Source organism: Somniosus microcephalus, chromosome 2 (assembly GCF_052327205.1).
Source record: "Somniosus microcephalus isolate GS21.2 chromosome 2, FLI_Smic_1.0, whole genome shotgun sequence".
In the NCBI taxonomy this organism is placed as follows: Eukaryota; Metazoa; Chordata; class Chondrichthyes; order Squaliformes; family Somniosidae; genus Somniosus; species Somniosus microcephalus.
Genome location: NC_140988.1, coordinates 70205990 through 70233684, shown reverse-complemented (window position 1 = coordinate 70233684; position 27695 = coordinate 70205990). Strand labels below are relative to the sequence as shown.

The following is a 27695-nucleotide window of genomic DNA, read 5'->3' as shown; positions in this document are numbered from 1 at the left end:
GCAATAAATCGACTATTTAAAAACTACCACCGGACTCAAAATCTTTTATTTTAGTGCATTGACCTCAGATTAGTGTGGTCCACTGAAATTAAGAGATCTAACAATTTGGCATAGTCAGCAGGATCGCTGAGGGAAGAGACTGAATCTGGGACACCGGACCTATTTGGAGGTAAGGACTCCTCTCTATAAAAGTACTCGGTCGGTTGTCTAGTCAGCTCCCCTCCACGTGATTCCGCAAACCTCCGGGTAGCAAACCGGTTGGTAGACGGCTCGAGGTCCCATATAGAGCTCTAACTACGGCGGTGTTATTTAATTAATTACCGACCCGGCTGAAAAGCCTACGACTCGAGACCCCCAAGTAAAGAAATCGATTTTATGGCACCACTCGATAAACCTACGACTATTAAGGGTGGGCGGGCCCCACCTGAGATTTCGGAAAATGAAATTCTCCAGCAGTTGAAAGACTATATAGAATTACAGTTTGACTTACCTAAAACCTATTCCAAAATCGAACAAAAGTACAGTACCTCCTCCGGACAATGGTCTTTGGAAGACATAAAAAGGGTCTGGGGAAAAACGACCCATATGAAAGATAAAAGACGGATCAGATGGTCCTTGGCAGTTATGGGCCAGATCCGACACCGAAATGAAATTAAGACACACTCCCAACATAACCATGATTTGACCAATGCAAAAGAGCAGAAAGATGCGATTTATGAACAATTGAAAAAGAAAACAACTGAGCTTGAAAAGTTAGAAGTGGAAGTTAAAAAATTTAAAGGTGAAGTTAAGAAATGTAAAAAACAATTGGATAAACAACCGGTAGTCCAAGAAAAGGGAAAATGTGTCGGGAACTGGAAGGGATACCCAGATCTAAATGAAATAAAGGAGGAAGGTCGTGGGAGACAAAGACAAAAAGCAGGTCAAGAGACCGACTCAGAATCCTCTAGTAATGTTAGTGAAAGCGAAGAAGAGAAAATAGGACCCCATTTGGCCCCGTTGAGAAAGAAGAGGAAAAGAGTAGAAAAGGAGTATGAGAAGAAAGAAAATGGGGAAGAAAGGGCGAAGTACCAACTCCACCCGTGGGACGGAGTCCAAATTCTGACTGTAATGATACCCAGGAGAGAGGGAAATAAGTTACACAGCAAAGTAAAGACTGGCCTGGGAAATGATGAGCAAGATATAGATGCCAGATGGGATGTGATCCAACAGTGGTTACAAGTGTTTAGCCCTGCAAAAACGGATTGGGGAAAGATCATAGCCTGTCAACAGAAAGGGATGGAGGAAGTGTTAGAGTACGACGAGCGATTTAAAACTAACTGGTTGGAACACTCAGGGCTGAACACAGGAGAGATAAAGAAGGAAAAAGATCTAATTTGCAGGCTAACCAATCTGAAAACTCAGCAAAGGAAGGAAAAAAACAGGGATTTAGAAAGCCAGGAAAAGCTACTGAGACACCGATGGAAAAAGAGGAAAAAAAGAGAAACTTAAAGTTTTACTGACATGGAAGTTATTAACATCTGTGCTGAGACAAATAAAACACAAGATTTGCTGAGTGAAAGGAACCTTAAAAATAAAATGCTGGAATTTCAGTTTGTGTGAAAGTGTGTGTTAAAGTGTGAAAGTTTTCCTGACTATGAATGTTTAAGAAGTTACAGTATTTCTTTTGTGTGATTAGATGTTCTTTAAAAGATTCTGTTATGTGTTTTAGCTCCACCCACTTCTCTGTGTTAAAAGCGTTTAAATCTTTTGTCTTGTCTTGGATTTTGGAAGTTTTAAGAATGTGCGAATAAGATTGTGCCCCAAGAATTGGAAAAACAAAACTTTGAAATAATTTAAGTTAAGCTGGTATGTAAAAACTGAGAAGAGCAACAAAAAGTTTGTTTAACAAAAGATTAATTTTCAGCCTAAGATTTAACCTTGGAGTCGCGGTTGCTATGGTGAAATCTTCTAAAGCAGTTTGATTTGCTTTGTTTAAATGTGAAAAACTAATTTTTCTCCAGTTATATTCAATGTTTTTACAGTATTTTGGAAAGACATCTGAAGAAAGGACAATAAGAAATATGACATAATTTACTGTTTTCTGCAAGAATGTGCTATTTTGTTTTATCTGTTCTGTTCGTGTTTAGTTAAAGTGTGAAAACACAACTGTCTTTTTCGATCGGGGAAGTTTTTTAAATTTACGTGAAGTGACGCAATTGCGCCTGATAATGTTTCGCTCCACCTTCTTAAAAACCTGCAAAGGAGTTAACCCTTCCCACTGACAGCTGTTTAAGTTCACCATTTCGGGAGGGGAGCCGGGCATGGTGGCCAGAGCGGGAGAAGCAGGCCACCACACGCGGCAACAGTGAGGAGGAGGCCGCGGTGAAGAGGAGGACGGAGCGGCTGAGAGACATCGTGCTCCCACTGCCACGGGAAGCCATTGTATTGACTCTGAACGCGGCGCTGTATGTATAGCTGACGCGTCCCTACGGGGAACAAGCATTCCATTGTACTTGATACATATGGCAAATAAATCTAATCTGAATCTGAAGCAACAACTTTAGTATGAAATTTAAAGATATTGGACATTATTAAATTTAAGTTTCTTAATTTTAAGTTAATATTTCCCCACAGTGACAGAAGGAAAATTATGATTTGATAAATTAACCCCTTGGGCTCTAAGCAGAGTCACAATGGATTCCCTTCTTTCTTTTGTTGTATGGAAGTTACCTTGTAAACTAATTGCAGCACTTCTGTCTCTAATGTTAAAACACTGTGTAAGCCACCTAGCCTGAGAATCACTTGTTTCTGAAATTGCAAATGGAGATACTGTAGTGTATGTACCCGTCTACCTTTAAGGGAACTATTGAATGTAACCGTTCACCTTTAAGAGAACTACTTTAGGTGTGGCACTACTTGTTTGGCTTCTGTATACTGTAATACCGACAGTGACCACACCAGTATATAAGTGTTGTGGCAGGATAACTAGGGCAGATTCGCCCGGACCTTCGAATAGTAAAGACCTGTTTGTTTGTTACTTCTGAAGTCTGTGTATTTATTAACTGCACAACCCACAGACTTTACAGATACACCTCTCCCAGAAGGTTTATTATAACCTACAACAGAACAATAAAAACATTAAGCATGACATTGATCAAATTAAAGTCACCACTTGGTGGGATGACCTTTGGAGTTGGAGACTGAATATACAGATCCATCCTTGGATTAGATTAATTTCACATGTATTAGTAGTAGTGCAGTTTGTTGTGATGTGCTTTTTGATTTTCATGGCCTGTAATAAATGTCGTAAGTAGAGGATGAAAAGGTTGGCCAAGGCAGTAAAGCAGGGACTGGGTGAGAATGTCCCCAGTGCCTCTTTGACCTCAACAAAGGACACGTCTGAGTGGTACCGGGAGTAGTATATACCGGGGTAAGGTGCATATAAAAGGGGAGATATAAAGGGGTCCTCAATATTTGACCAGTATAAAACTATCTGAAAGGTACCATTTAGTCTTGTTAGTTGGAAAACAAACGCAAAGCACGATGGGATACTTGGCTATATTAACCCTTTTAGACTAACATAAGCAGAAATTAGCTGACATTCTGAAATGTTGCTTGTAGTTACAGCCTGGTAACTATTTAGAAAGAGCCTGCTCTTGGAAGAGATAAGGATACAAAGGCACAATTAAGAAATAGCAGCAAGTAAGACCTTGAAGAAGTATTCAGCCAGCTGCACAATTCAATGTGGCTTTGTCCAGCTAGCCATGTCTCTGCTGGAAAATACTTTCCCACACTGATAACAAAAGTAAGAGATAGCTCATAATACTGCTGTTTGGATTTTGGGATAATTTTGAAATGACAAAATGGACTCAGGCACTATATATTTGGTTACTTTTGGGAAAATAAAAGATCCTCTAAAAATAATGATAATAAAATGTGTTAATAACTTGGATCAAGTGAGAACATTTGATCTATGTTTTCTATCTTAAATATTGTACTGGACAGTAAAGTTTCTCCAGGACTCATGAATGAGATATGAATGGTAATTAAAGGAAAGTGATTGAGGGTTTAAATTGAAACAGGAGAATTACACTACTGAATGGGAATTTTCAAAATTTTCTAGTGAAAGTCAGGAAAGTTTAGTTAAGAACAGTAAATTGATAGCTTTCTCTTGGAGACATTTGTGTCCCTGCCTTTAATGAACTTTTAAGAAAACTGAATTTGATAGCCTGGCCATTACCCAAGACATCGGGACCATGCAGAGGAAGATGAGCAAAGATCTCCAGATGACTACAATCTTTCGATAAGATACCTGAAAGCCCGAGAAAGGCTTGTATCGGATGGCATGTGTGGCATGATATTGAGATACCGGTATGAGTTTGCAAATGTGATTCGGTACATATGAGGCAATTATCATCCAGGAATGTATGGTGAATTTGCACTGAAGAATGGGTCTCAGACATGCTCAGTTACTTGACAATAGCAAAACATGAAATGGTTAATGTGGCTCAGGAGAGCGAGACAACTTTTAAAGCATTGACACATACTCCATCGAGAAACTATTTAATTAATGAAACAATCAGAATAGAGTTAAACGCACTGGTACCTGTTAGAGGGTTTGAAATTGAAGTTGAAGTGGAGAGTTACATGGAATCTAGATTGGTACAATTGAGGGCCAAGGAGAAATCATGTTTTGTAAGAATTATCCACAAGATGGATACGAGTAAAAGAGATCTGGAGAATCTTTTAAATCCATGATTTGTTGATTAGATGTTAAACTGTAATGTCGCTTGAAATGATTGTAAGACTGAATTTAACTGTGACTGTAATAATTGTGTTTTGTAAGTAACAGAGCGTGGGAAAAACCAGTGCGAATCCAATATGAGGTGATTTTGGTGGTGCCTCCCGTGTCACTACTACTGCAATTACCATGCTTTACGGGTCTAACAGAACCTGTCCCATCAACCAACACGTTTTTAAGTATGAGCAACACAATTATGTGGCACAATTCGAATACTCGGATACGACATTCCCCTGTTGTTTGTGGGTTTCAGTGAGCTCATGATGCGACTGAACTCCTCCCTAAAGCATTTTAATGTTTTGGAGCAAGACAACTCGAGAATAGATATTGAAATTGACAGCATAGGGGACAACTCACATTGGTGGGATGTTAGGCTTAATACATCAGCACACACTTAGGTTTGTATTATTTCACATGCTCTGGTAGTTATCCAACTTGTAATGATAGTGCATTTGATATATGTAACGTGTGTAGTAAAACTTTGATACATAAGCCAATTGGGTACTCATGCCCATGACTGACAAGCACTAACAAATTAATTGAGCACACCGAAATAGAAGATCCGAAGCAATGTAGAGGAGACCCCAGGTGGGGTAACATCAGGAAAGATAGGAGAAACAGATGATACCCCAGGCGGGGCAGAATTGGAACACCGGAACAGTGAATTGAATTTGAGTAAGGGGTCAGAGGTTGCTCCTTCCCCTCAAAGGAATGGACTGTAAGGAAGGGAGAAATCTTCAAGACTCCCTACTAACTAACGCCCAAGTTGAGAGAGCAATAAGAGCTAGCTAGATTAGTCAAAAGCCGATTGTGAGAAGTCAATAAGGATATTTCCTTCTCAAAAAAGGGAATTGTAAGAATTAGCTGTTAGATTCAAAGATGGGTTTTAATTCTTAGACCAGGGACTGACAACAGGCAAGCGGAAAAAGATAGCATAAATGCCAGCAAGGTCAAATATCAAGCATCAAAAGACAAATAGAAATGATAAGGGAATGGTAAAATGCAAGGAAACAGGGAGGGTAGCACCTGCTAGATAACAAAGAGCCACGATGCCATAAAATGCCCTTGAAGAAACTTGACCAAACATTCCACAGAAAGATAAGAGGGAGGCCTTGTACAATAGGATGGGGATCAAATTGTGTGTTTCTGTTGATTAAATGTGCTTGCCACCAGGCGGCTGCTGCCCCGCGGGAAAGACGCCTTGCAGGTCGCCGCAGACCATTTTTACATCTTAAAGGGGCATGTTATTTACCTTTTTTACTTTTTAATCTTTATTTTTCTGAGGGGAGCTCATCCCCCTTTTAAGATGCACTAATTAATTTGAGATCATGAAATCAACTAACCTGTTAAAACCAGGCTTTTACTGTGGCCACGGTAAAATCCTGGTTGATGTAAATTTGTGCAGAGCCACTGATCCGGACAGTGGCAAAACACAGCAATGATTGATTATATTTTTATCTGACTCATTATTTTTATGATTCAGTTTTTGAAAGAATCAAAGGGGGGAGTGTTAGGGGATATATAGATATATATATATTTTTTTTATAACATAGATTTTAATAAATTAAACTAATGACTGAAAGTGCTGATTGTGCTTAAACAGCCACAGAAAACAGGACCATGTGTAAGACTGTCGAACAAAGACATGGGGTGATGAACCATAGATCCAATCACAGTGTGGTAACGTCACATTGGCCGATTTAGTTGAACTAACCATAGCTCTGCATGCATGCTGCTGAGCCAATGGTAGTAAAGGGGCAGGTGCATTTGCTGTAATCTGATGCTGTATAAAAAGCCAGCCATTTTAACATGCAGTTCAGTTCAACAAAGGAAGTCAAACACTGTAAGTCAGTGCTGCAATAAATCGACTATTTAAAAACTACCACCGGACTCAAAATCTTTTATTTTAATGCGTTGATCTCAGATTAGTGTGGTCCACTGAAATTAAGAGATCTAACACCCACTACTTAAAAAAGGAGGGAGAGAGAAAACAGGGAACTACAGGCCGGTTAGCCTAATATCAGTAGTAGGGAAAATGCTAAAGTCTATTATAAAGGATGTGATAACAGGACACTTATAAAATATCAATGAGATTACATAAAGTCAACATGGATTTATGAAAGGGAAATCGTGTTTGACAAACCTACTGAAGTTTTCTGAGGATGTAACTGGTAGAATAGATAAGGGAGAACCAGTGGATGTGGTGTATTTGGATTTTCAGAAGGCCTTTGATAAAGTCCCACATAAGAGGTTAGTGTGCAAAATTGAAGCAGATGGGATTGGGGGTAATATACAGGCATGGATTGAAAATTGGTTAACAGACAGGAAACAGAGAGTAGGATTAAATGGGTCTTTTTTGGGGTGGCAGGCGGTGACTAGTGGGGTACCGCAGGGATCAGTGCTTGGGCCCCAGCTATTCGCAAGATATATATCAATGATTTGGATGAGGGAACCAAATGTAATATTTCCAAGTTTGCTAATGACACAAAACTAGGTGGGATTGTGAGTTGCGAGGAGAATGCAAAGAGGCTTCAAGGCGATTTCGACAAGTTGAGTGAGTGGGCAAATACATGGCAGATGCAGTATAACGTGGATAAATGTGGAGTTATCCACTTTGGTAGGAAAAACAGAAAGGCAGAGTATTATTTAAATGGTGATAGATTGGGAAATGTTGATGTACAGAGGGACCTGGGTGTCCTTGTATAGCAGTCACTGAAAGCAAACATGGAGGTGCAGCAAGCAGTTAGGAAGGCAAATGGTATGTTGGCCTTCATTGCAAGAGGATTTGAGTACAGGACCAAGGATGTCTTACTACAGTTATACAGTGTAGCGTATGTGCCTTTAAGAGCCCCATGTGTACTGTAATGCCGGTAATGGCCACTCGGGCTATATAAGCCTGTATATTGTGTTGTATCTGTTAGTTCCCCTCCAGACTTTGTTTAGTAAACACCTATCAAACCAACTCCTGTCTTCAGTGTCTCTATCAACACACAGACACAACAGTGGCGACGAAGTGGAAACGGACTTACCTGCAATTCGGCAGCACCTCAAGGACATCGATTCCTCTGGCGTCCAGAAGAATCAAGAAAGTGAAAGAAACCGTGGTTTCACCAGCTGGCCAAGCTGGTGGCAGGTACTGCGCTAATCCTTCCTGGGCGTCAGGCTGGGGCTCCAGCGGCTGGCTCTACAGCTGGGCCAAGTAGCGAAAGCAGAGGCAAGCAGTAACAGACGGGGAGGGAGCACTCGGGAGATGGCCGGCGCTGCAAGCAGGTCGGCGTTCAGACCTAGAGAGAAAAAGTCCGGCGGGAACGAGTCTCCAACTGTAAATAAATATAAAAAAAAAGAACGGAAACCGCGGGAAACAGCGTTGTCATCGGCAGCAGCGGCGGGAAAGCGCGGGAAGCGCCATATCTTTTCTGCAGAAAAGAAAGAAAAGCGCGGGAAGCGCCATATCTTTTCTAAGATGCCTAAGTCTGGCAATATTCATTCATTTGATAACGAGTTTGAGGATTGGACCACATATGTGGAAAGAGTGGAGGTATATTGCACTGCAAATGGAATAGAAGATGAAAAAAAAGCTTCAGTACTGCTAAATCTAATGGGCGCAAAGACATACGGGCTGTTACGAAATTTAATCACTCCAGCCAAACCAAAGGACAAGAATTTTAAAGAAATTTTTGATACCCTACAGGAGCACTTAAACCCAACACCGCTGCTGATAGCGGAACGATTCAAATTCTTCAAGAGAAATCAACACAAGAATGAAAGTAACGCTGATTACCTCACCGAATTAAGGAAGCTATCAAAACACTGCCAATTCGGGGCAGGACTAGCAGATTATCTTCAAGACAAATTCGTCTGCGGTCTCTTAAGTGAAGGAACACAGAAACGGTTGCTTTCTGAAAAGGATTTAACACTGGACAAGGCTTTCAGTATGGCTGTATCATACGAAGAAGCCGCAAGAGGAGCTGCAGAGATGCAACAAAAGACACAGGACTTCGGCACCCATGAAATGACACAGGGTTTCGAGAGATGTTATCGCTGCGGCAGATCCACCCATGACCAGAGGGACTGCTGGTTCAAGGACAAAGCATGCAGGCAATGCGGAAAGATTGGACACATTGCACGGGTATGCCGATCTGGACAAAATAAATCCACAAACAGGAAAAAAAAAATCAATAAAGAAAAGTACAGAAAGGTACAAATGATGACGGACAGTAGCTCCGAAGACCAGAAGAGCGATAGCGACTCCGAAAACAAGAGACTAAGCTGTCTCAAATTACATAATGTACTTGCCAAAGATGATTACCAGACCATTTGGGTTACCCTCACGATAGCAGGGTCCCCAGTTAAAATGGAGCTAGATACAGGATCAGCTCTGACCGTCATAAATCGACGGGATTACGAGCGGCTATTTCCGCATATAGCTTTAAAAGACACATCCATTATCTTGAAAACATATACGGGGCAGAAAGTATACCCCAAAGGAAAAATAAGGGTGCCTGTTGTATACAACGGCAAGGAAATACAAAAGTTGTATTTATACATTCTACAAGATGGTGGCCCACCGCTGTTGGGACATGAATGGATCAGGAAAATACGTTTAGACTGGCACTCCATTCAGGCACTGACGGTGACCAGTAAGAAAAAAAACGATGATGTCGTCATACTTAAACGATTAAAAGACATCTTGGCCAACGCCAAAGAAGTGTTTCAAGAGAAACTAGGAACCTTGAAAGGCATCACCGCCTCAATAAAAGTGGAAGATGCAGCAATTCCCAAGTTTTTTAAAGCAATTCGTCCAGCAGTCGAGGCAGAGCTGGAGAATTTGGAAAATGCAGGCGTATTATCCAAAATAGATTGGAGCGAGTGGGCAACACCCATCGTTCCAGTCATGAAGAAAGCATTGAATAATAATACATCTGAAGAACAGAGAAAAATTCGCATCTGTGGAGACTTCAAGGTGACGGTAAACCCGATCCTTCACACGGTACAGTATCCTCTTCCGAGGATAGAAGATATTTTCGCCTCAGTGTCCGGAGGGAAACGTTTCACCAAAATTGACTTGGCACAGGCATATCTACAGATGGAGGTTGAAGAGGCCTCTAAAAAATATCTCACGATAAATACACACAAAGGTCTGTACCAGTACAATCGACTGGTTTTCGGAGTAGCATCCGCTCCAGCTATCTGGCAAAGAGCTATGGAGCAAGTCCTCCAAGGGATTCCGGGGACTCAATGCTACCTAGACGACATCCTTGTAACAGGAGAAAACGACAACGAGCACCTTGCCAATTTGCAGCAGGTGCTCACTAGGCTGAGAGAACGGGGCCTACGAGCAAATCGCCCCAAATGTGAATTTTTCCAAAATCAAATATCATATTGTGGCCACATAATTAATAAGGAAGGGTTGCATAAGTCACCTGAAAAAATTGAAGCGGTCATAAAAGCCCCAGCACCTGAAAAAGTTTCACAACTAAGGTCGTTCCTGGGATTAATAAATTACTATCATAAATTTTTACCAAATTTATCAACTCTTCTGCACCCTCTTAATGAACTGCTACAAACAGGAGTAATTTGGAAATGGAGCGAAGACTGTAAACGTGCCTTCCATAAATGCAAAAACTTAATCACGTCCAAACAAGTTTTGGCTCATTACAACCCATCACTGCCAATGAGACTAGCGTGCGATGCATCCGCTTACGGCATAGGAGCAGTATTATCGCATAAATTCCCTGATGGCTCGGAACGGCCGATAGCTTTTGCGTCACGCTCATTGAACTCAGCTGAGTGTAACTATGCCCAAAACGACAGGGAAGCACTCAGCCTGGTATGGGGAGTGAAGAAATTCAACCATTACCTACACGGACAAAAATTTACCTTGTTGACTGACCATCAACCCCTCATCTCCACATTCAACCCTAAAAAGGGTGTTCCCATTATGACAGCGCAAAGGCTACAGAGGTGGTCCCTTTTTCTAGGGGCTGACGGTTTATCGCGCCTACCGTTGCCAACGGTAGAAGAGGCACCTACAGTAGACCCAGTGGAGATGTTCCACTCAACCATAGTGGAATGTCTACCAGTAACAAATTCTGCCATTGAAAACGAAACGAGAAATGACCCGACTCTCTCACGAGTCTACGACTTAACGGTGAAGGGATGGCCAGCACATGGCGAACCACTGTTGCCAGCATTCTCGCAAAGAAGAGAACAGCTGTCAGTATGCCGAAGAACCTTGATGTGTGGATCCAGAGTGGTGATTCCACCCAAACTCCAGGATAAAGTGCTAAAGGAGCTTCACGAGGGGCATCTGGGTGGAGTGAAAATGAAGAACCTAGCCAGAGCGTTTGTATGGTGGCCAGGTATCGATGGAGACATAGAAGAAATGACCAAGAGCTGCCTAGGATGCCAGAAGGTCCAAAACGCTCCACCCCAAGCCCCTCTACATCCATGGGAGTGGCCCTCATCTCCCTGGCAAAGGGTACACATCGACTTTGCTGGTCCATTTATGGACTCAATGTTCTTAATCGCAGTTGATGCACACTCCAAGTGGCCGGAGGTAATAAAGATGTCCTCCACCACCACGGAAAAAACCATCACAGTATTAAGGACCATATTTGCCAGGAATGGGCTGCCGGAACAGATCTGTTCTGATAATGGACCGCAATTTGTGTCCGAAGAATTCAGGAAGTTCTTAAAAAACAATGGGGTTAAGCACTACACGTCCGCCCCATACCATCCCGCCACCAATGGATTGGCTGAAAGGTTTGTCCAGACCTTCAAGAAGGCCATAAAGGCCATGGGTAATGAAGGCATAAAACTTCAGCACAAGGTGGATAACTTCTTGTTCGCATACAGGAATGCAACACATATGGTTACAAACCAAACTCCCGCCATGATGTTCTTCAATAGAAGCCTAAGATGCCGGCTGGATTTGATCAAGCCCAACATCAGAAGGGACGTGGAGAACCGGCAATTTCAAGGCATGAATGAAAGGCCAACTAGAACCTTCCAGATAGGTCAACAAGTTTTGGCCCGGGACTACTGTACCGAGAAATGGCAGCCTGGAACTATCTGCACACGACTAGGACCGCTGATGTATACCGTGGACATTGGAGAAAGCATAATAAGGCGCCATGCTGACCAGATCATAGAGTCATCCGAAAAGGGACAACCTACACCACAACTCTATACGCCTAACGATGAAGTAGAGATACCCATATCTACCTCTGATCCGGTGATACTGGAACCCGATGAACCCGACACTGGCATTCAAGCCGAATCAGCCTTGCCAAAAGAACCTACTACACCACCAGAAACTACTACACCACCGAGGCGTTATCCGGACCGAGTCAGGAAGCCTCCAGAGAGACTGACTTATAATTAATTAACTGCAGCAATGTGTATATTATTTTTCTTATAACATGTAATTAATAATTACTTAAAATATTATGTACTGGTTAGCTAAAAGGGGAGGAATTGTAGTGTACGTGCCTTTAAGAGCCCCATGTGTACTGTAATGCCGGTAATGGCCACTCGGGCTATATAAGCCTGTATATTGTGTTGTATCTGTTAGTTCCCCTCCAGACTTTGTTTAGTAAACACCTATCAAACCAACTCCTGTCTTCAGTGTCTCTATCAACACACAGACACACCATACAGGGCCTTGGTGAGACCACACCTGGAGTACTGTGTGCAGTTTTGGTCTCCTTGCCTAAGAAAGGATATACTTGCCATAGAGGGAGTGCAGCGAAGGTTCACCAGACTGATTCCTGGGATGGCAGGACTGTTGTATGAGGAGAGATTGGGTTGACTAGGCCTACATTCACTAGAGTTTAGAAGAATGAGACGGGAATCTCGTGGAAACGTATAAAATTCTGACAGGGCTAGACAGACTGGATGCAGGGAGGATGTTTCCCCTGGCTGGGGGGTCTAGAACAAGGTCCACAGTCTCAGGATACAGGGTGGGACATTTAAGACTGAGAGGAGGAGAAACTTCTTCACTCAGAGGGTGGTGAACCTGTGGAATTCTGTACCACAGAAGGCTGTGGAGGCCAAGTCACTGAATATATTTAAGAAGGAGATAGATAGATCTCTAGACACAAAAGGCATCAAGGGGAATGGGGAGAGAGCAGGAATAGGGTATTGAGGTAGAGGATCAGACATGATCATATTGAATGGCGGAGCAGGTTCGAATGGCACAATGGCCTACTCCTGCTCCTATTTTTCTATGTTTCTATGTTCATTGCTGCACTTAAAAACCCAACTGCTGTGGAGATTAAACCTCACTTGTTTTGAGCTCCATTCTGCATGTCTAATTGACCACTGGATCCTGGACCTGCTTCAGCTTGTTATATTTGCTATGACCAAAAGATCAGTTGATCATAATGCTGAAGCAGATCAGTGCAATAATATGGATCTAGATGGGATCATCTTTTAATGAATCTGCGCTGTACTGAGAGTTAATTTAAGTAACATTGAGAAATTCTCATCGCCAATACTGTAATTTCTCACATATAACACACATTGACTGACATCAAAAATAGAATTGAAATCCAGAGTTCACCTTATGTTTCAACATTTTTTGCAGGCATGATAGAATAAGCTGCAAAACATTACAGTGAACCATTTTCAGCATTTGATAAATTGAATAAAGTCATTTACAGGAAACTTTCGTTTATCCGGAGGTTAAATGTCCGGAAAGCTCTATCCACCGGCAAAATTCAGGAGTCGGTTCAGATAAGTTTTTTTTCTTTTCGTTGCTTTTTTTCTGCAGTCGTGGCTCTGCAAGGTCTAGCTGAAGCTGTTGCTTAGCTACAAAGATGCTTGCAAGCTACGCCGACTGTTTTGAAGCTGTTGCTAAGCAACAGGGTTTGTTGCTTCACACGGTGCTCAGAAGCTCCATATGTTTTAACATTAGCGCTGGTTTCTACGGCAGTTTTGATGGGACGGCGCCAGCTCGGTCCCGTCAGTGCCGGATACCAGAAAGTTTCCTGTACTAGCCTCATACGTTTCAAAAGTCAACAAGCTAAAGTTATCAAAGCAGTATATATTTATGAGGTTAAAAGAGCACTGAAACATTGAAGACAAATGGAGAAACCTGCTCCCTCTTCTCATTTTCCTGCTGTTCTTTCAGTTTTTGCTTTTTTTGATCCTCATGAAGAATTTGTTTTTTCTTTTCTAGCCACACCTGTGAGACATAAATAAACACAGAACAAATTGTTGGTAAATAATCCCAGGTAATCTGAATCCCTCCAGATTCATGGGAATTTTAACCCCAAAAACAGGAGGGTTTGGTTCAGGTGGGAGGTTAAAGTGGTAGAAATATGAAGCCCAACCCCAACCCACCCACGGAGGCGGTTCAGGAGCGGGCGGGCGGCCAACCCCCTCCCAGAAGACGAGTTGGCACTTTAAATATTATAATGAGGCTGCGTGATTCATTTCGATTCTCCATTTTGGTAAGTTGCTTTCCACTTACCTGCTGGATCAAGCCTCCCTGCCTCGCCAACCCCCCACGATTGGACACCCCCCCACCCTTCTGATCTCTACCCCGACCCACACCCACAAGAGGCTGTAAACCCCCACCACGAGACCTCTGATCCCCGGAACCCAACCACCCCTCCGGCCTCCAATCCCTGGCCCCCCACCCCTTCTCTGGCCTCCAATCCCCAGGCTCCCCACCCTTTCTCTGGCCTCCGATCCCTGGTCCCCCACCCCTCCGCTGACCTCCCGATACCCGGCCCCCGACCACCCCTCCCGGCCTCCGATCCGGCCCCTGACCCCCAACTCTGGCCCTCAAATCCTGGTCTTCCGACCACCGTGCCCCCTCCCCACCCCGATCCCGGCCTTCAGACCCCCCCCTTCACCACTGATCTCAGATCCCCCCACCCTCAGATCCAGGCCTTCCTACCCACCACCCAATCCCAGCCTCCGCTTCCTCCCTCCCTCCTTTCTGTTCCCTGGCTGCGGCCTGTTGCCGCAGGTCGACACGCCCAACAGCCAGTTAGACGCTCAGTCTGGCTTGCTGTGGGGCGGGGTTGGGGGGAAGGGGAACACAGAAAATAATGTTAATCAGGCCCGGCCATTAAATTCGGCAGGGGCTGTTATAAACCCACTCGCCTGGGTTTCCCGATCGAAATCCACCGCCTCCAGATTCAAATCCTGCCCATAGTTCCTGTGTAAAGGTCCAGGCTTCGCGGCGTCTTCCATTTTGGGGAGATCAGCAATGCTCCCTCTAAGCTGCGCTGTCTGACAGTCCCGCGCAGCCCAAGACCAGCTTATTCAATGTACGAAGCTTTGAATGGGCCACGCAGCCCGTTAAAGGGCCCGCGCATCCAAATTTAACATTATGGGAAACATTGGAGGTCAGTAGCGCTGCCGTTGCCTGTGCTCACCAATCATGGAGTCAGAGGGGGCTAAATTCGGTTGATTTGCGCCTCCCGTTAGCGCCCTCTTAGGGCGCAAATCAACTAGTACTTGGGCGCGGCGCCACTAACGCCTACCCCGAAATTCAGCGGGAGTTAGCAGCAGTGGCGCCCCCCGACTTACTGCCGGACACTATGTCCGCCGGGGTCAGGGGGGCATACCTGTGGCCGGGGCGGCGCTAATTAAAGGGGAGGTCGCGGGCGGCCATTTTTGTTGCTTGCCACCTGCCAGTACCTGCCCCCATTGCTGTCCCCAGCCTCCGTGAAGTCCATCTGCAGGGTGCCGGCTGCTTCCAGTAGTGCCCCATCTCCCTCTCGGGGAGCTACCTGGGAAAATCGGCTGCGGGGCGCTACCCAATTTTTACCCCATAGAGTCAGAAGGAGGTCATTCGGCCCATCGAGTCCATGTCGGCTCTCTGTAGAGCAATCCAGTTAGTCCCCTTCCCTCGCTCTATCCCCGTAGCCCTGCAAGTTTATTCCCTCAAGTGCCTATCCAGTCTCCCCATGAAAACATTGAGTGTCTCCACTTCCACCACTTCCGTCGGCAGCGAATTCCAGGTCCTCACCACTCGCTGCGTAAAAAAGTTTTTCCTCACATCCCATCTGTATCTGTTGCCCAAAACCTTAAATCTGTGTCCCCTAGTTCTTGTATCATTAACTAGTGGGAACAGCCTTTCCCCGTCTAGCCTATCCAAACCCGTCATTATCTTGTACACCTCTATCAAATCACCCCTCAACCTCCTTTGCTCTAATGAAAACAAATCCAGCTTCTCCAACCTGTCCTTGTAACTAAGATCCCACATCCTGGAACCATTCTGGTAAATCTCCTCTGCACCCTCTCAAGGGCCTTCACATCCTTCTTAAAGTGTGGTGACCAGAACTGGATGCCTGACCAGCGCTGTATAAAGGTTCAGCATAACTTCTCTACTTTTGTACTCAATACCTCTATTTATGAAGCCCAAGATCCCATACGCTTTGTTAACCACTCTCTCAATATGTCCTGCCACCTTCAGGGACCTATGCACATTATCTCCCAGGTCCCTCTGTCCCTGCACACTCTTTAAAACTGTGTCATTAAGTGTATATTGCTTCTCCCTGTTCATTCTGCCAAAATGCATCATCTCACACTTCTATGTACATACACATGTAGATATGCAGATTGTGATATCAATCTGTGTGCAACGCTTGAATTGACGCACAACTGTGATTTTGGACGTCACTGCCCTCTCCAAACCACCTACGGAAGAACGTGCATGCAACAGTACTACAGAGATGCTGTCAGCACTGTTTTTATATTTTATTGGAGTACTGGCTTGGTGCAATACATTTAAAAGTTGTTTAAGTATGCAGGGAATGCAGGGAATGCTGCTGGATGCTTGCAAAGCTTGGAATGTTAAAGGAAGGTCTCTGAGAAGACCACTTGCTCACAGTCCTGGGCGCTCAACATCACATGGAGATGAAGCAGAGGCAGCAAATGAGACAAGCTGCTCGCAGAGGGAAGAGGAGGAAGCAGAAGAGGAGGAAGCGGAAGGAAGGAGGCAACCCAGACAGCCCCTTTCTGGTTGGGATATCCGGGATCGAATCATCCGCCTGCGGTACCAGTGAATGCAACCCCAATTCCCCTTTCAACCTTACCTTCCCTCTGTTACTGACCATTACAGCGTCCTCTTGACCACCATGCTGAAATGAAAGCCACACACAAAGCAAACTTTCCAATCCAACTTTATGCATAATCGCATCCAATATGACATCAAAAAATCAACTAATCACCCTTGTGCATTCCCGTAGTGTCTATCCTAGTGATGTCATGCAGTGCTACCCCAGTGGCTGCAGCATGACTGGTGGAAGGCTGCTGACTTTCAGTGGGGGACACTGCAGATGGCCTTGCAGGACAGCCTCGAGGAGCTGATGGCTGGGAGTGTGAAATCGAGTGACGGTGTTTCTTCTTCTTCACTCTCCTCTCACTCTTCTTGGTCAACCATTGGCTGCACTGGCTAGATTTCTTGGGTGTGTGAAATGAGTAAGGCACAAGGGTAGGGTTGTGGTGAGGGGAGGGTGGAAAAGCAAGAGATGCATGCTTACACCATGTGCAGCTTGTACATCAGAAGATGTTATGGGATGAGGGGGAAGTGGGATGTGAGGATAACATATGTGGATACCAGGATCTTGTATTTTTCAGCCCCACCACTGGCCAAGGGCTCAGCCATGCCCCTGCCAAGAATGACCAGCACCGTCTCCTGAGGGGAGACTTAATTGAGGTGTATAAAATTATGAGGGGCCGACACAGAGTGGATAAGAAGGACGCATTCCCTTAGCAGAAAAGTCAATAACCAGGGGGCATCGATTTAAAGTAGTTGGTAGAAAGATTAGAGGGGAATTGAGGAGAACATTTCTCTACACAGAATGTGGTGGGGGTCTGGAACTCAATGCCTGAAAGCGTGGTAGAGGCAGAAACCCTCATCGCATTTAAAAATGACTTGGATATGCACTTGAAGTGCCGTAACCTCTAACGCTACGGACCAAGAGCTGGAAAGCGGGATAAGGTTGGGTAGCTCTTTCTCAGCCGGCACAGACATGATGGGCTGAATGGCCTCGTCTGTGCCGTAAAGTTCTATGATTCCTCCAAGGGGGTGAGATGACGCTAGAAATGTGAGTTGTGCCTCATGTTTGGTAGAGATTGTTGGTAGGTAAGTGATGGAGGGGTCGTGCGTTGAGCACTGTGTGAGGCTAGTGGTGCAGTTGGTAGGAGACAGCTTTTGAAGATGCACTCATTGACCTTGACCACTCATCTGAGGTCATGAAACTTCTTTGGGAACTGGAGCCAGGTACAGGGGGTGACACTGCTGGCAGTGATGGCCTTGACGATCTGTCCGACATCCTTCTTTCTGGAGGGCCTCTTAGCCAATGTTCCCCCTAAGCAGAACGGGTGCGTGGCTGTGCAACAATTTTGGAGGTGCCGTGCAGGCTGCCAACTCGCGCAGTCCCGCAGGAACGTGTTTCAATGCGCAGGCGCTTGGAGTGATGCAAGTCCCAGTAGCAACATCCTCAGGCTTGCAGGAGCAGGCATCAATGCACAGGCCACGCGCATTGATGCCCGCTCCTGCGGGCCTGATGACGTCGCAAGTACTGGCCGACTGACTTCCCATTGCTCTTACGTGTTGGGAAAATCCCTGAAGATGTCCGGAAATACCTCCAGAAGATGTAGAACCCTTCGGAAGAGCTGAGGTCTGATCGGTCTGGGGTCACTGTGGCTTTGACCCTGTTTGACCCCTGGCGGCTCTGATTCAAGGCCTGAGATGCACACTCAGGGGGTGATTTTCATTCAGAAGTCGGGTTGGAGGCGGGACTACAACTTTCGGGGTTGTAATCCCGCCTCCATCGAGATGCGGCCAATCCACGCGATTTTAACTTGATTGACCTTGTTGAGCCCACCCAGCGGGCTCAGCAGGCCAATTAAGGGCCACCCGGCAACAGGTGACATCACAGACTGAAATTTCATCTGTCAAGATGTTTTGACTGATGAAATATCAATGTTTCACAGTTGTTTGAAGCTGTCAAACACTGACAGTCTTACTTCTAACCTGAGTCCTTCTACACAGACTCAGTTAGAAACAGCAGCAGCCAACTTCCTGGCACTGGGGGTGCTCCTGCTGCCCAGGAAGGGAGGAAAAAGAGTGGGAGAGCAATAGTGGTAGGGGATTCTATAGTAAGGGGAACAGATAGGCGTTTCTGTGGCCGTAGACGTGAATCCAGGATGGTTTGTTGCCTCCCTGGTGCCAGGGTCAAGGATGTCACTGAGCGGCTGCAGGGCATTCTGGAGGGGGAGGGTGAACAGGCAGAGGTCGTGGTCCACATTGGTACCAACGACATAGGTAAAAAGAGGGATGAGGTCCTGCAGCAAGAATTTAGGGAGCTAGGTGGAAGATTAAAGAGCAGGACCTCAAAGGTTGTAATCTCTGGATTACTCCCGGTGCCACGTGCTAGTGAGTATAGGAATAGGAAGATAGAACAGATGAATGCGTGGCTAAAGGGATGGTGCAGGGGGGAGGGCTTTAGTTTCCTGGATCACTGGGCCTGCTTCTGGGGAAGGTGGGACTTGTACAAGTCGGACGGTCTACACCTGAACCAGAGGGGGACCAATATCCTTGCGGGGAGGTTTGCTAGCACTGCTGGGGGGGGTTTAAACTAACTTGGCAGGGGGATGGGATACAGAGTGGAGCTATAGTAGGGGGTGATTTACAGCCAAATACAGAGGAAAAAACAAGTCAGCTGGGAAGGCAGAGAAAATATGTGAGGGCAAAAGGGAATATGGCAAGGCTGGAAGGCATTTATTTTAATGCAAGGAGTCTTGCAAATAAGGTGGATGAACTGAAGTTGTTGTTGAACACATGGGAGTACGATATTGTTGCTATCACGGAGACATGGTTGAGGGAGGGTCAGGACTGGCAGCTCAATATTCCGGGGTATAGAATCTTCAGGAGAGACAGAGGGGAGTGTAAAAGGGGAGGGGTGTTGCAATATTAATTAAGGAGTCGATTACTGCTGTAAGGAGGGATGATATATTAGCGGGTTCCTCTAATGAGGCCATATGGGTAGAAATTAAAAACAAAAAGGGGGCAAGCACCTTGCTGGGAGTGTACTATAGGCCCCCAAACAGTCAGGGGGAGATAGAGGAACAGATATGTAGGCAAATCTCAGAGAAGTGCGAAAATAATAGGGTAATAATAGTGGGGGATTTCAACTTCCCCAATATTAATTGGGATAGTCAGAGTGTGAAAGGCTTAGAGGGTGCAGAATTCTTAAAGTGCATCCAGGAGAGCTTTTTGAGCCATCATGTAGAAAGTCCTACAAGAGAGGGGGCGGTACTGGACCTAATTCTAGGGAATGTAGCCGGGCAAGTGGTGGAAGTGTCAGTAGGAGAGCATTTTGGCGACAGTGACCATAATTCGGTGAGATTTAAGGTGGTCATGGAAAAAGACAAAGACGGCCCGGAAATAAGGGTTCTAAATTGGGGGATGGCCGATTTTAATATGATAAGGCAGGATCTGGCCAAAGTGGACTGGGAGCAGCTACTTATAGGAAAATCCACATCAAAGCAGTGGGAGGCTTTCAGAAGGGAAATAGAGAGAGTACAACGCCAACATGTTCCTGTAAAGGTCAAGGGTGGGACCAACAAGCAAAGGGAACCTTGGATGACAAGGGATATACAAAAATGCATTAGGAAAAAAAGGGGGGCTTTTGGCAGTTACAAAAGACTAAAGACGGAGGAAGCCCTAGAGGAGTATAAAAAGTGCAGGGGCATACTTAAAAAAGAAATTAGGAGGGCGAGGAGGGGCCATGAAATAACGCTGGCGAGCAAAATAAAGGAAAATCCTAAGATGTTTTATAAGTATATTAAGGGCAAGAGGATAACCAGGGAAAGGGTAGGGCCCATTAGGGACCAAAGTGGCAATCTGTGTGTAGAGCCAGATGATGTAGGCGGGGTTTTAAATGAATTTTTTGCATCTGTGTTCACTATGGAGAAAGATGATGTAGACATAGAAATCGGGCAAGGGGACTGTGACATACTTGAACATATTAGCATCAGGAGGGAGGAGGTACTAGCGGTTTTAGCAGGCCAAAAAGTGGATAAATCCCCAGGCCCGGACGAGATGTATCCCAGGCTGTTGTGTGAGGCAAGGGAGGAGATTGCAGGGGCTCTGACACAAATTTTCAGAACCTCTCTGGCCACAGGGGATGTACCAGAGGACTGGAGAACAGCTAACGTAGTACCATTATTCAAGAAGGGTAGCAGGGATAAACCAGGGAATTACAGGCCAGTGAGCCTAACATCTGTGGTAGGGAAATTATTGGAAAAAATTCTGAGGGACAAAATTAGTCTCCACTTGGAGAGGCAAGGATTAATCGGGGATAGTCAGCATGGCTTTGTCAAGGGTAAATCATGTCTGACAAATCTGATTGAATTTTTTGAGGGGGTGACTAGGTGTGTGGATGAGGGAAATGCTGTGGATGTGGTTTACATGGACTTCAGTAAAGCTTTTGACAAAGTCCCGCATAGGAGACTGGTCAAGAAGGTAAGAGCCCATGGGATCCAGGGTGCCTTGGCGCGTTGGATCCTAAACTGGCTGAGTGGCAGGAGGCAGAGGGTGATGGTCGAAGGTTGCTTTTGTGACTGGAAGCCTGTGTCTAGTGGGGTACCTCAGGGGTCGGTGCTGGGTCCCTTGCTGTTTGTGATCTACATAAATGATTTGGATGAGAATGTAAAAGGTATGATCAGTAAGTTCGCAGATGACACGAAAATTGGTGGGGTGGTAAATTGTGAGGAGGAAAGCCTCAGGCTACAGGAAGATATAAACGAGTTGGTCAGATGGGCGGAAAAGTGGCAAATGGAATTTAACCCTGAAAAGTGCGAGGTGATGCATTTTGAACGGACAAATAAGGCAAGGGAGTACACAATGAGTGGTAGGACCCTAGGAAGTACAGAGGGTCAGAGGGACCTTGGTGTGCATGTACATAGATCCCTGAAGGCAGCGGAACAGGTAGATAAGGTGGTTAAAAAGGCATATGGGATACTTGCCTTCATTAGCCGAGGCATAGAATATAAGAGCAGGGAGGTTATGATGGAGCTGTACAAAACGCTGGTGAGGCCACAGCTGGAGTACTGTGTGCAGTTCTGGTCGCCTCACTATAGGAAGGATGTGATTGCTTTAGAGAGGGTGCAGAGAAGATTCACCAGGATGTTACCTGGGATGGAGCGCCTCAGCTATGAAGAAAGACTAAACAGGCTGGGGTTGTTTTCATTGGAGCAAAGAAGGCTGAGGGGGGACCTGATTGAGGTGTACAAAATGATGAGGGGCATAGATAGGGTAGATAAAGAGGAACTTTTCCCCTTAGTAGGGGGGTCAATAACAAGGGGGCATAGATTCAAGGTAAGGGGCAGGAGATTTAGAGGGGATTTGAGGAGGAACTTTTTCACCCAGAGGGTGGTTGGAATCTGGAACTCTCTGCCTGAAAGGGTGGTAGAGGCAGGAACCCTCACAACATTCAAGAAGCATTTGGATGAGCACTTGAAATGCCATTGCATACAAGGCTATGGACCAAATGCTGGAAAATGGGATTAGACTGGACAGGGATTGATGGACGGCGCAGACACGATGGGCCGAAGGGCCTCTTTCTGTGCTGTAAAACTCTATGACTCTATGACTCCCCGTCACAGAAAGCTGCAGGCTGTCACTTTTGACAGATCGCAGCCGTTCTGCTTTCTGTGCCGGTTAGATGATGGACTCCCGAAACCTAGAGGAAGGAAGGCTTAAAAGGTAAGTACAGGTAATTTAAACTTCTTTACACACTTTAGACACACCAAACACACTTACCTTTGCACTCATGCACCCATCACTCACCTGAACACTGACATCTCGACCCCTCCAAGTCCTTCAACCCGACGGCCCAACTCCTCTAACTTGGTGTGGTTTGGAGCCATCGGGAATCCCACACTTCAAGCTTTAAAATAGGGATTAGGCTAAAAACTGCCTGTTAACTACCTGTTAACAGACAGTTAATTGGCACTAATCCCTTCCCGCCTCGGGTAGGTGGGTCCCAGTGTGGGGCGGGTACCCGCCTCCTTTGAAACTTACATGGAGGCGGGATGGTGGCGGGACCCCCGATTTTGGGACTTTAACCCCCTGCACGCCTCCAAACTCGACTCCACGGGTCAATGAAAATCGACCCCTCAGTGTTGCTGAGGCCTGCGTTTACCCACGCTCAGTTTCCTGGACCTGCTCCTTGCATGCTCCGTGTAGGAAGGCGGTATCCGGCCACACTTTGGAACACACTTAGAGAGCCGGTTATTGATCGGAGAAAGTTGAGGAAAAGGCTTCCGCAGTAACCAGGCCAACCAGGTGTTGTATTTTGGGGTTTGTTCCTCTTGCGATGGTTTCTTGGGGTTAAAACCCGGTTCAGCTCAAGAAATCTGCCCTTGCTAGCAGTTATACAACAGGCAGTGGGTCCAGCTGTGGCTGCAAGTAGCTGCTACGGAGCCAGGTGCCTTGATAATATGGTTAACCGGCCAAGAAATTCAATTCAAACTACTAACCCACAGGAGGTCCCAGCCTGTGAGAATGGTCTGTATTTGGCTAGTCTTCATGGCTGCCCATTTGCTTCAGTTATGAGAGAAGAATGTTTTAATCTCCTTCGTTCTGGTCTATTTGCAGAGTTATTATGGTATGTCTCGGGTTGACTTTACACCAGGACTGTATCGGTGTGAGAATTTAAAAAAAGCTTCGAATTCAAAAATATTGTCCAGCTAGACCGTTAATTATTCATACTATTTGTTAACTGTTTGCATGTAGTCTGTTCATTAAATGACCAGACTGTTCATTTCTAAATGTTTGTACCCACGCCATTACTGTTAAATGGTTGTATATGGGCCGTTAAAAATTTATACCAGGACCATTCTTAAATAGATCCAGAGAAGTTGTTTCACCAAATGGCTACGAGACCTCAATGAGTGCGGCGGACAGGAAAGTGAATAGTTATATTTTCTTATATTAGGAATATGTTTATTGTTAGGTTAACTTTTTTTTTAATTATCCCGATCTCTAGACAGCGAGTGTCTTGGTGAACCTCTTCAGGCAAACTTTTTTTTAATGTTTCACGTTTCAATTCATGCGGTGTAATGCAGATAGAGGTGAGCTGTGGATGTTTAACCCAAAAAGACAGTCCTGAACTGTTGCTGTGAATGAATGTCTGTCTGATTAAAGTTGAACAATACCAAGGCGGGAGGGGGAGGGAAGCACTTTTTAATCTTAAACTAAGCTGCAGTTCTACAAGTGCTTTTGATCCAATGGAAAGTGGTTTTGGCTGCATGTCAATGAAAAAGTGTTGGTGTAACCTAAGAGATAATTGAGGGTACTAAATGCGTGAGGCATGAGTCTCATATGGGTTTATATTTGCATTGAGTGCATGTTAACTCCAGCTTTAGTTTCTCACTACCTCCCAACAAATGTTGGAAACAAAGGGCTGGATTTTGTCAATGGGGAGGCGTTGGGGGCGGGACTGCTGGTTGTCGGGTTTCAGTCCCGCCCCCAACAACGTCTGGCCAACCCACGCTATTTTCCCTTGATTGGCCTGGTTAAGCCCGCCCTGCGGACTTACCGGCCAATTAAGGGAAAGCCGGTGACAGAGGACGTCAGCGTATGACGTTTCATCTGTCAATAATTTTTGACAGATGAATTGTCAGCATTTGACAGCTTTGAGAAGCTGTCACTCAAACACTGACAATCTCTGTTCTAAGGTCAGCCCTTGGACTGAAGACTCACCAAACCACTTTCCTTAGCAGAAATCAGATGGCTGCTGCATCAGAGAATGCAGCAACCATTCTGTCATCTCTGCCGTTGAGATGAGGAGCCTCCGGATCCCAAAGGATTGAAGCCTGCAGGAAGAAGCAAAGGTAAGTAAACTTTTTCTAACACTTTACACTCACCTCTCATACTTACCTCTCCACACTTGCACCCATCACTCACCTCCACAGCGGACTTTTCGACCCCTCTCACCCCCGCAAACCCACTGCTCGCCTTGTTGACCCTGGCGAGATTCGCAGCCGTCGGGAAGCCCGCACTTGTAAGGGTAAAATGGGAAAAAGCCTCAAAACTGCCTGTTAACTACCTGTTAACAGGCAGTTAATTGGCTCTAAGCCCCTTCCCGCCTCGAGGAGACAGGTTCCTGCGCAAGTTGGGGACCCGCCTGCCAAGAAGATGGCATGGAGGCGGGTTAGGAGCAGGGTCAGTACCCGCTCCCAGTTTCTGCCATTTTCCCGGCAGTCCTGCATCCATACCTGCCTCCCCGGGGCTGGCAAAATTCCCCCCAAAGTTATTGCTAATGTCTGGTGTAATACTAAGAAAACTTAAGACAACAAGTAATTTGGTTCATCAAGTGTTTTCCTTCCACCAACAATATCCAGCCTATTTGTCTTTGGGATGAGACGTTAAATCTGTTCCTGTGGTTCAGATGGATTAATAAGGGATATGCAGCATGGATTTATTGACAACAAATCATGTCTGACTAACATAATTGAGATCTTTGATGAAGTAACAGAGAGGATTGATGCAATAGATGTATATATGGACTTTCAAAAGGCATTTGATGAAGTACCACATAACAGACTTATTCGGAAAATAGAAGCACATGGTATTAAAGGAACGGTGGTAATGGTAACTTGGGTACATAATTGGCTATGGGATAGGAGGCAGAGAGTAGAGTTTTTCTGACTCGAGAAAAATATGCAATGGGGTCCCCTGACGTCGTTATTAATACCATTGCTTTACTTGTTATATATAAATGACCTGCACTTGGGTATAATGAGTACAATTTTGAAGTTTGCGGATGATGCAAAACTTGGTAATGTAGTAAATAGTGAGCAGGATAGTAGCAGAGTAGAGGTAGAATGGGACCAATAAGCGGAGAGGTAGAATAGGATATGTGAGTAGAGGTAGCATGAAATGTGTGAGACTTTGCCCAGAATGTATATTGACACCACAATTCCAGACCTTAACGTAATGGCCATCTTGATGGATTAACTGCTAATCAATTTAACCTGATGTTTCCTGTCTGAATTTACAAAGGAACGTGAGATGACCTGGACAATCTCAGATAGTTAGTGTGACCTTGCTAATAGTTGCTGATGTGTTAGCTTTGGTGCCTCCATTGTTCTGGTAAATCTGCTATTAATACCTCAATCGTGGCTTTCAAAAGGGAATTGGGTAAGTACCTGAAGGGGAAAAAAATCTGCAGGGCTACGGGGAAAGGGTGGGGGAGTGGGACTAGCTGAAGTGCTCTTGCAGAGAGCTGGCATGGGTCGACAGGCTGAATGGCCCTCTTCTGTGCTGTAACCATTCTATGATTCTATATCTTCTTATGTTTACGATACTTATTTTAATTAGTTTTATTTGAGAATAATTTTGTTAAATTAACATCTCCTTGAGGTGTTCAACATTTCAAGATTGGTCATGCATGTGGATGCAATGCTGATCTAGTGTTGAAATATGAGGCGAAAAGTACAATCGGGCCGTGTGCTAGAAAATAGGTTGACTTTCTGCTGAATCTGTGGGAGGAATCGATTACAAGTTGCCTTGCATGTCGGGGAGAGGGGTAAAAAACATTTTTTACTAATTTTGGAACGGATGCGAGCCTCGGATTCCACCTTGTAGAGTGGCAGATTGCTGGTCTTGAGTTTTGCCTCCTTCATGGGCTGGGGGCCCATGTTGAGCATCTACATTTAAAGGACCCATTCCCTGCTTTTTGGGAATAGGTCAGTGGCAAGTCAAAGAAACAGATAAAGGTTCCAACCTCTCTCACTTCTACAATGGAATTTCTGCCCTAAAGTGTCTGTTAATATAGTTCAGGAAGGCCTTGTTATGTAAATATTTATTGTTACTATTGTTCTTAGATAAGGAAATATCTTATGGGTTATCCAAAGTGTTTGAAAGTGTTTGGTTAGACCACACTTAGAGTACTGGTAAGCCTGACATCAGTAGTGGGGAAAATGCTAGAGTCCATTATAAAAGATGTAATAGCAGAACACTTGGAGAACAGTGACAGGATCGGACAAAGTCAACATGGATTTACAAAAGGTAAATCGTGCTTGACTAATCTGGAATTTTTTGAGGATGTAACTGGTAAAATAGATAAGGGAGAACCAGTGGATGTGGTGTATTTGGACTTTCAGAAGGCTTTCGATAAGGTCCCGCATAAGAGATTAGCATGTAAAGTTAAGGCACATGGGATTGAGGGCAAGGTACTGACTTGGATAGAGAACTGGTTGGCAGACAGGAAGCAAAGAGTTGGAATAAATGGCTCATTTTCCGAGTGGCAGCCAGTGACTAGTGGGGTACCGCAGGGATAGGACCCCAGCTATTCACAATAAATATTAATGATCTAGACGAGGGAACTAGATGTAATATCTCCAAGTTTGCAGATGACACAAAGCTGGGTGGGCATGTGTGCTGTGAGGAGGATGCCGAGAAACTCCAGTATGATTTGGACAGGTTGGGTGATTGGGCAGAAGCATAGCAGATGCAGTATAATGTGGAAAAATGCGAGGTTATCCACTTCGGTGGCAAAAACAAGAAGGCAGATAATTATCTGAACGGCAATAGATTGGGAGAAGGGGAAGTGCAATGAGACCTGGGTGTCCTTGTGCACCAGTCGCTGAAGGTAAGCATGCAGGTACAGCAGGCGGTTAAGAAGGCAAATGGAATGTTGGCCTTCGTAGTGAGAGGGTTCAAGTACAGGAACAAGGATGTCTTGCTGCAGTTGTACAGGGCCTTGGTGAGACCACACCTTGAGTATTGTGTGCAGTTTTGGTCGCCTTATCTGAGGAAGGATGTTCTTGCCATGGAGGGAGTGCAGCGAAGATTCACCAGACTGATACCTGGGATGGCAGGAATGACGTATGAAGAGAGATTGGGTCGATTGGGCTTATACTCGCTGGA

At 45.1% G+C, this 27695-nt stretch overlaps 1 protein-coding gene across 4 annotated transcripts in view; it reads right to left on the bottom strand.

Moving 5' to 3' along the window:
* The window catches only part of map9 (microtubule-associated protein 9), a 528899-nt gene that overhangs the window by 38044 nt on the left and 463160 nt on the right, over positions 1-27695 (bottom strand). For all 4 annotated transcript variants that reach the window (XM_086010251.1, XM_086010242.1, XM_086010257.1 and 1 more), the window contains one exon: positions 13884-13973. In XM_086010251.1, coding sequence (XP_085866377.1) covers positions 13884-13973 — 90 coding nt within the window. The remainder of the gene's footprint in view (positions 1-13883; positions 13974-27695) is intronic.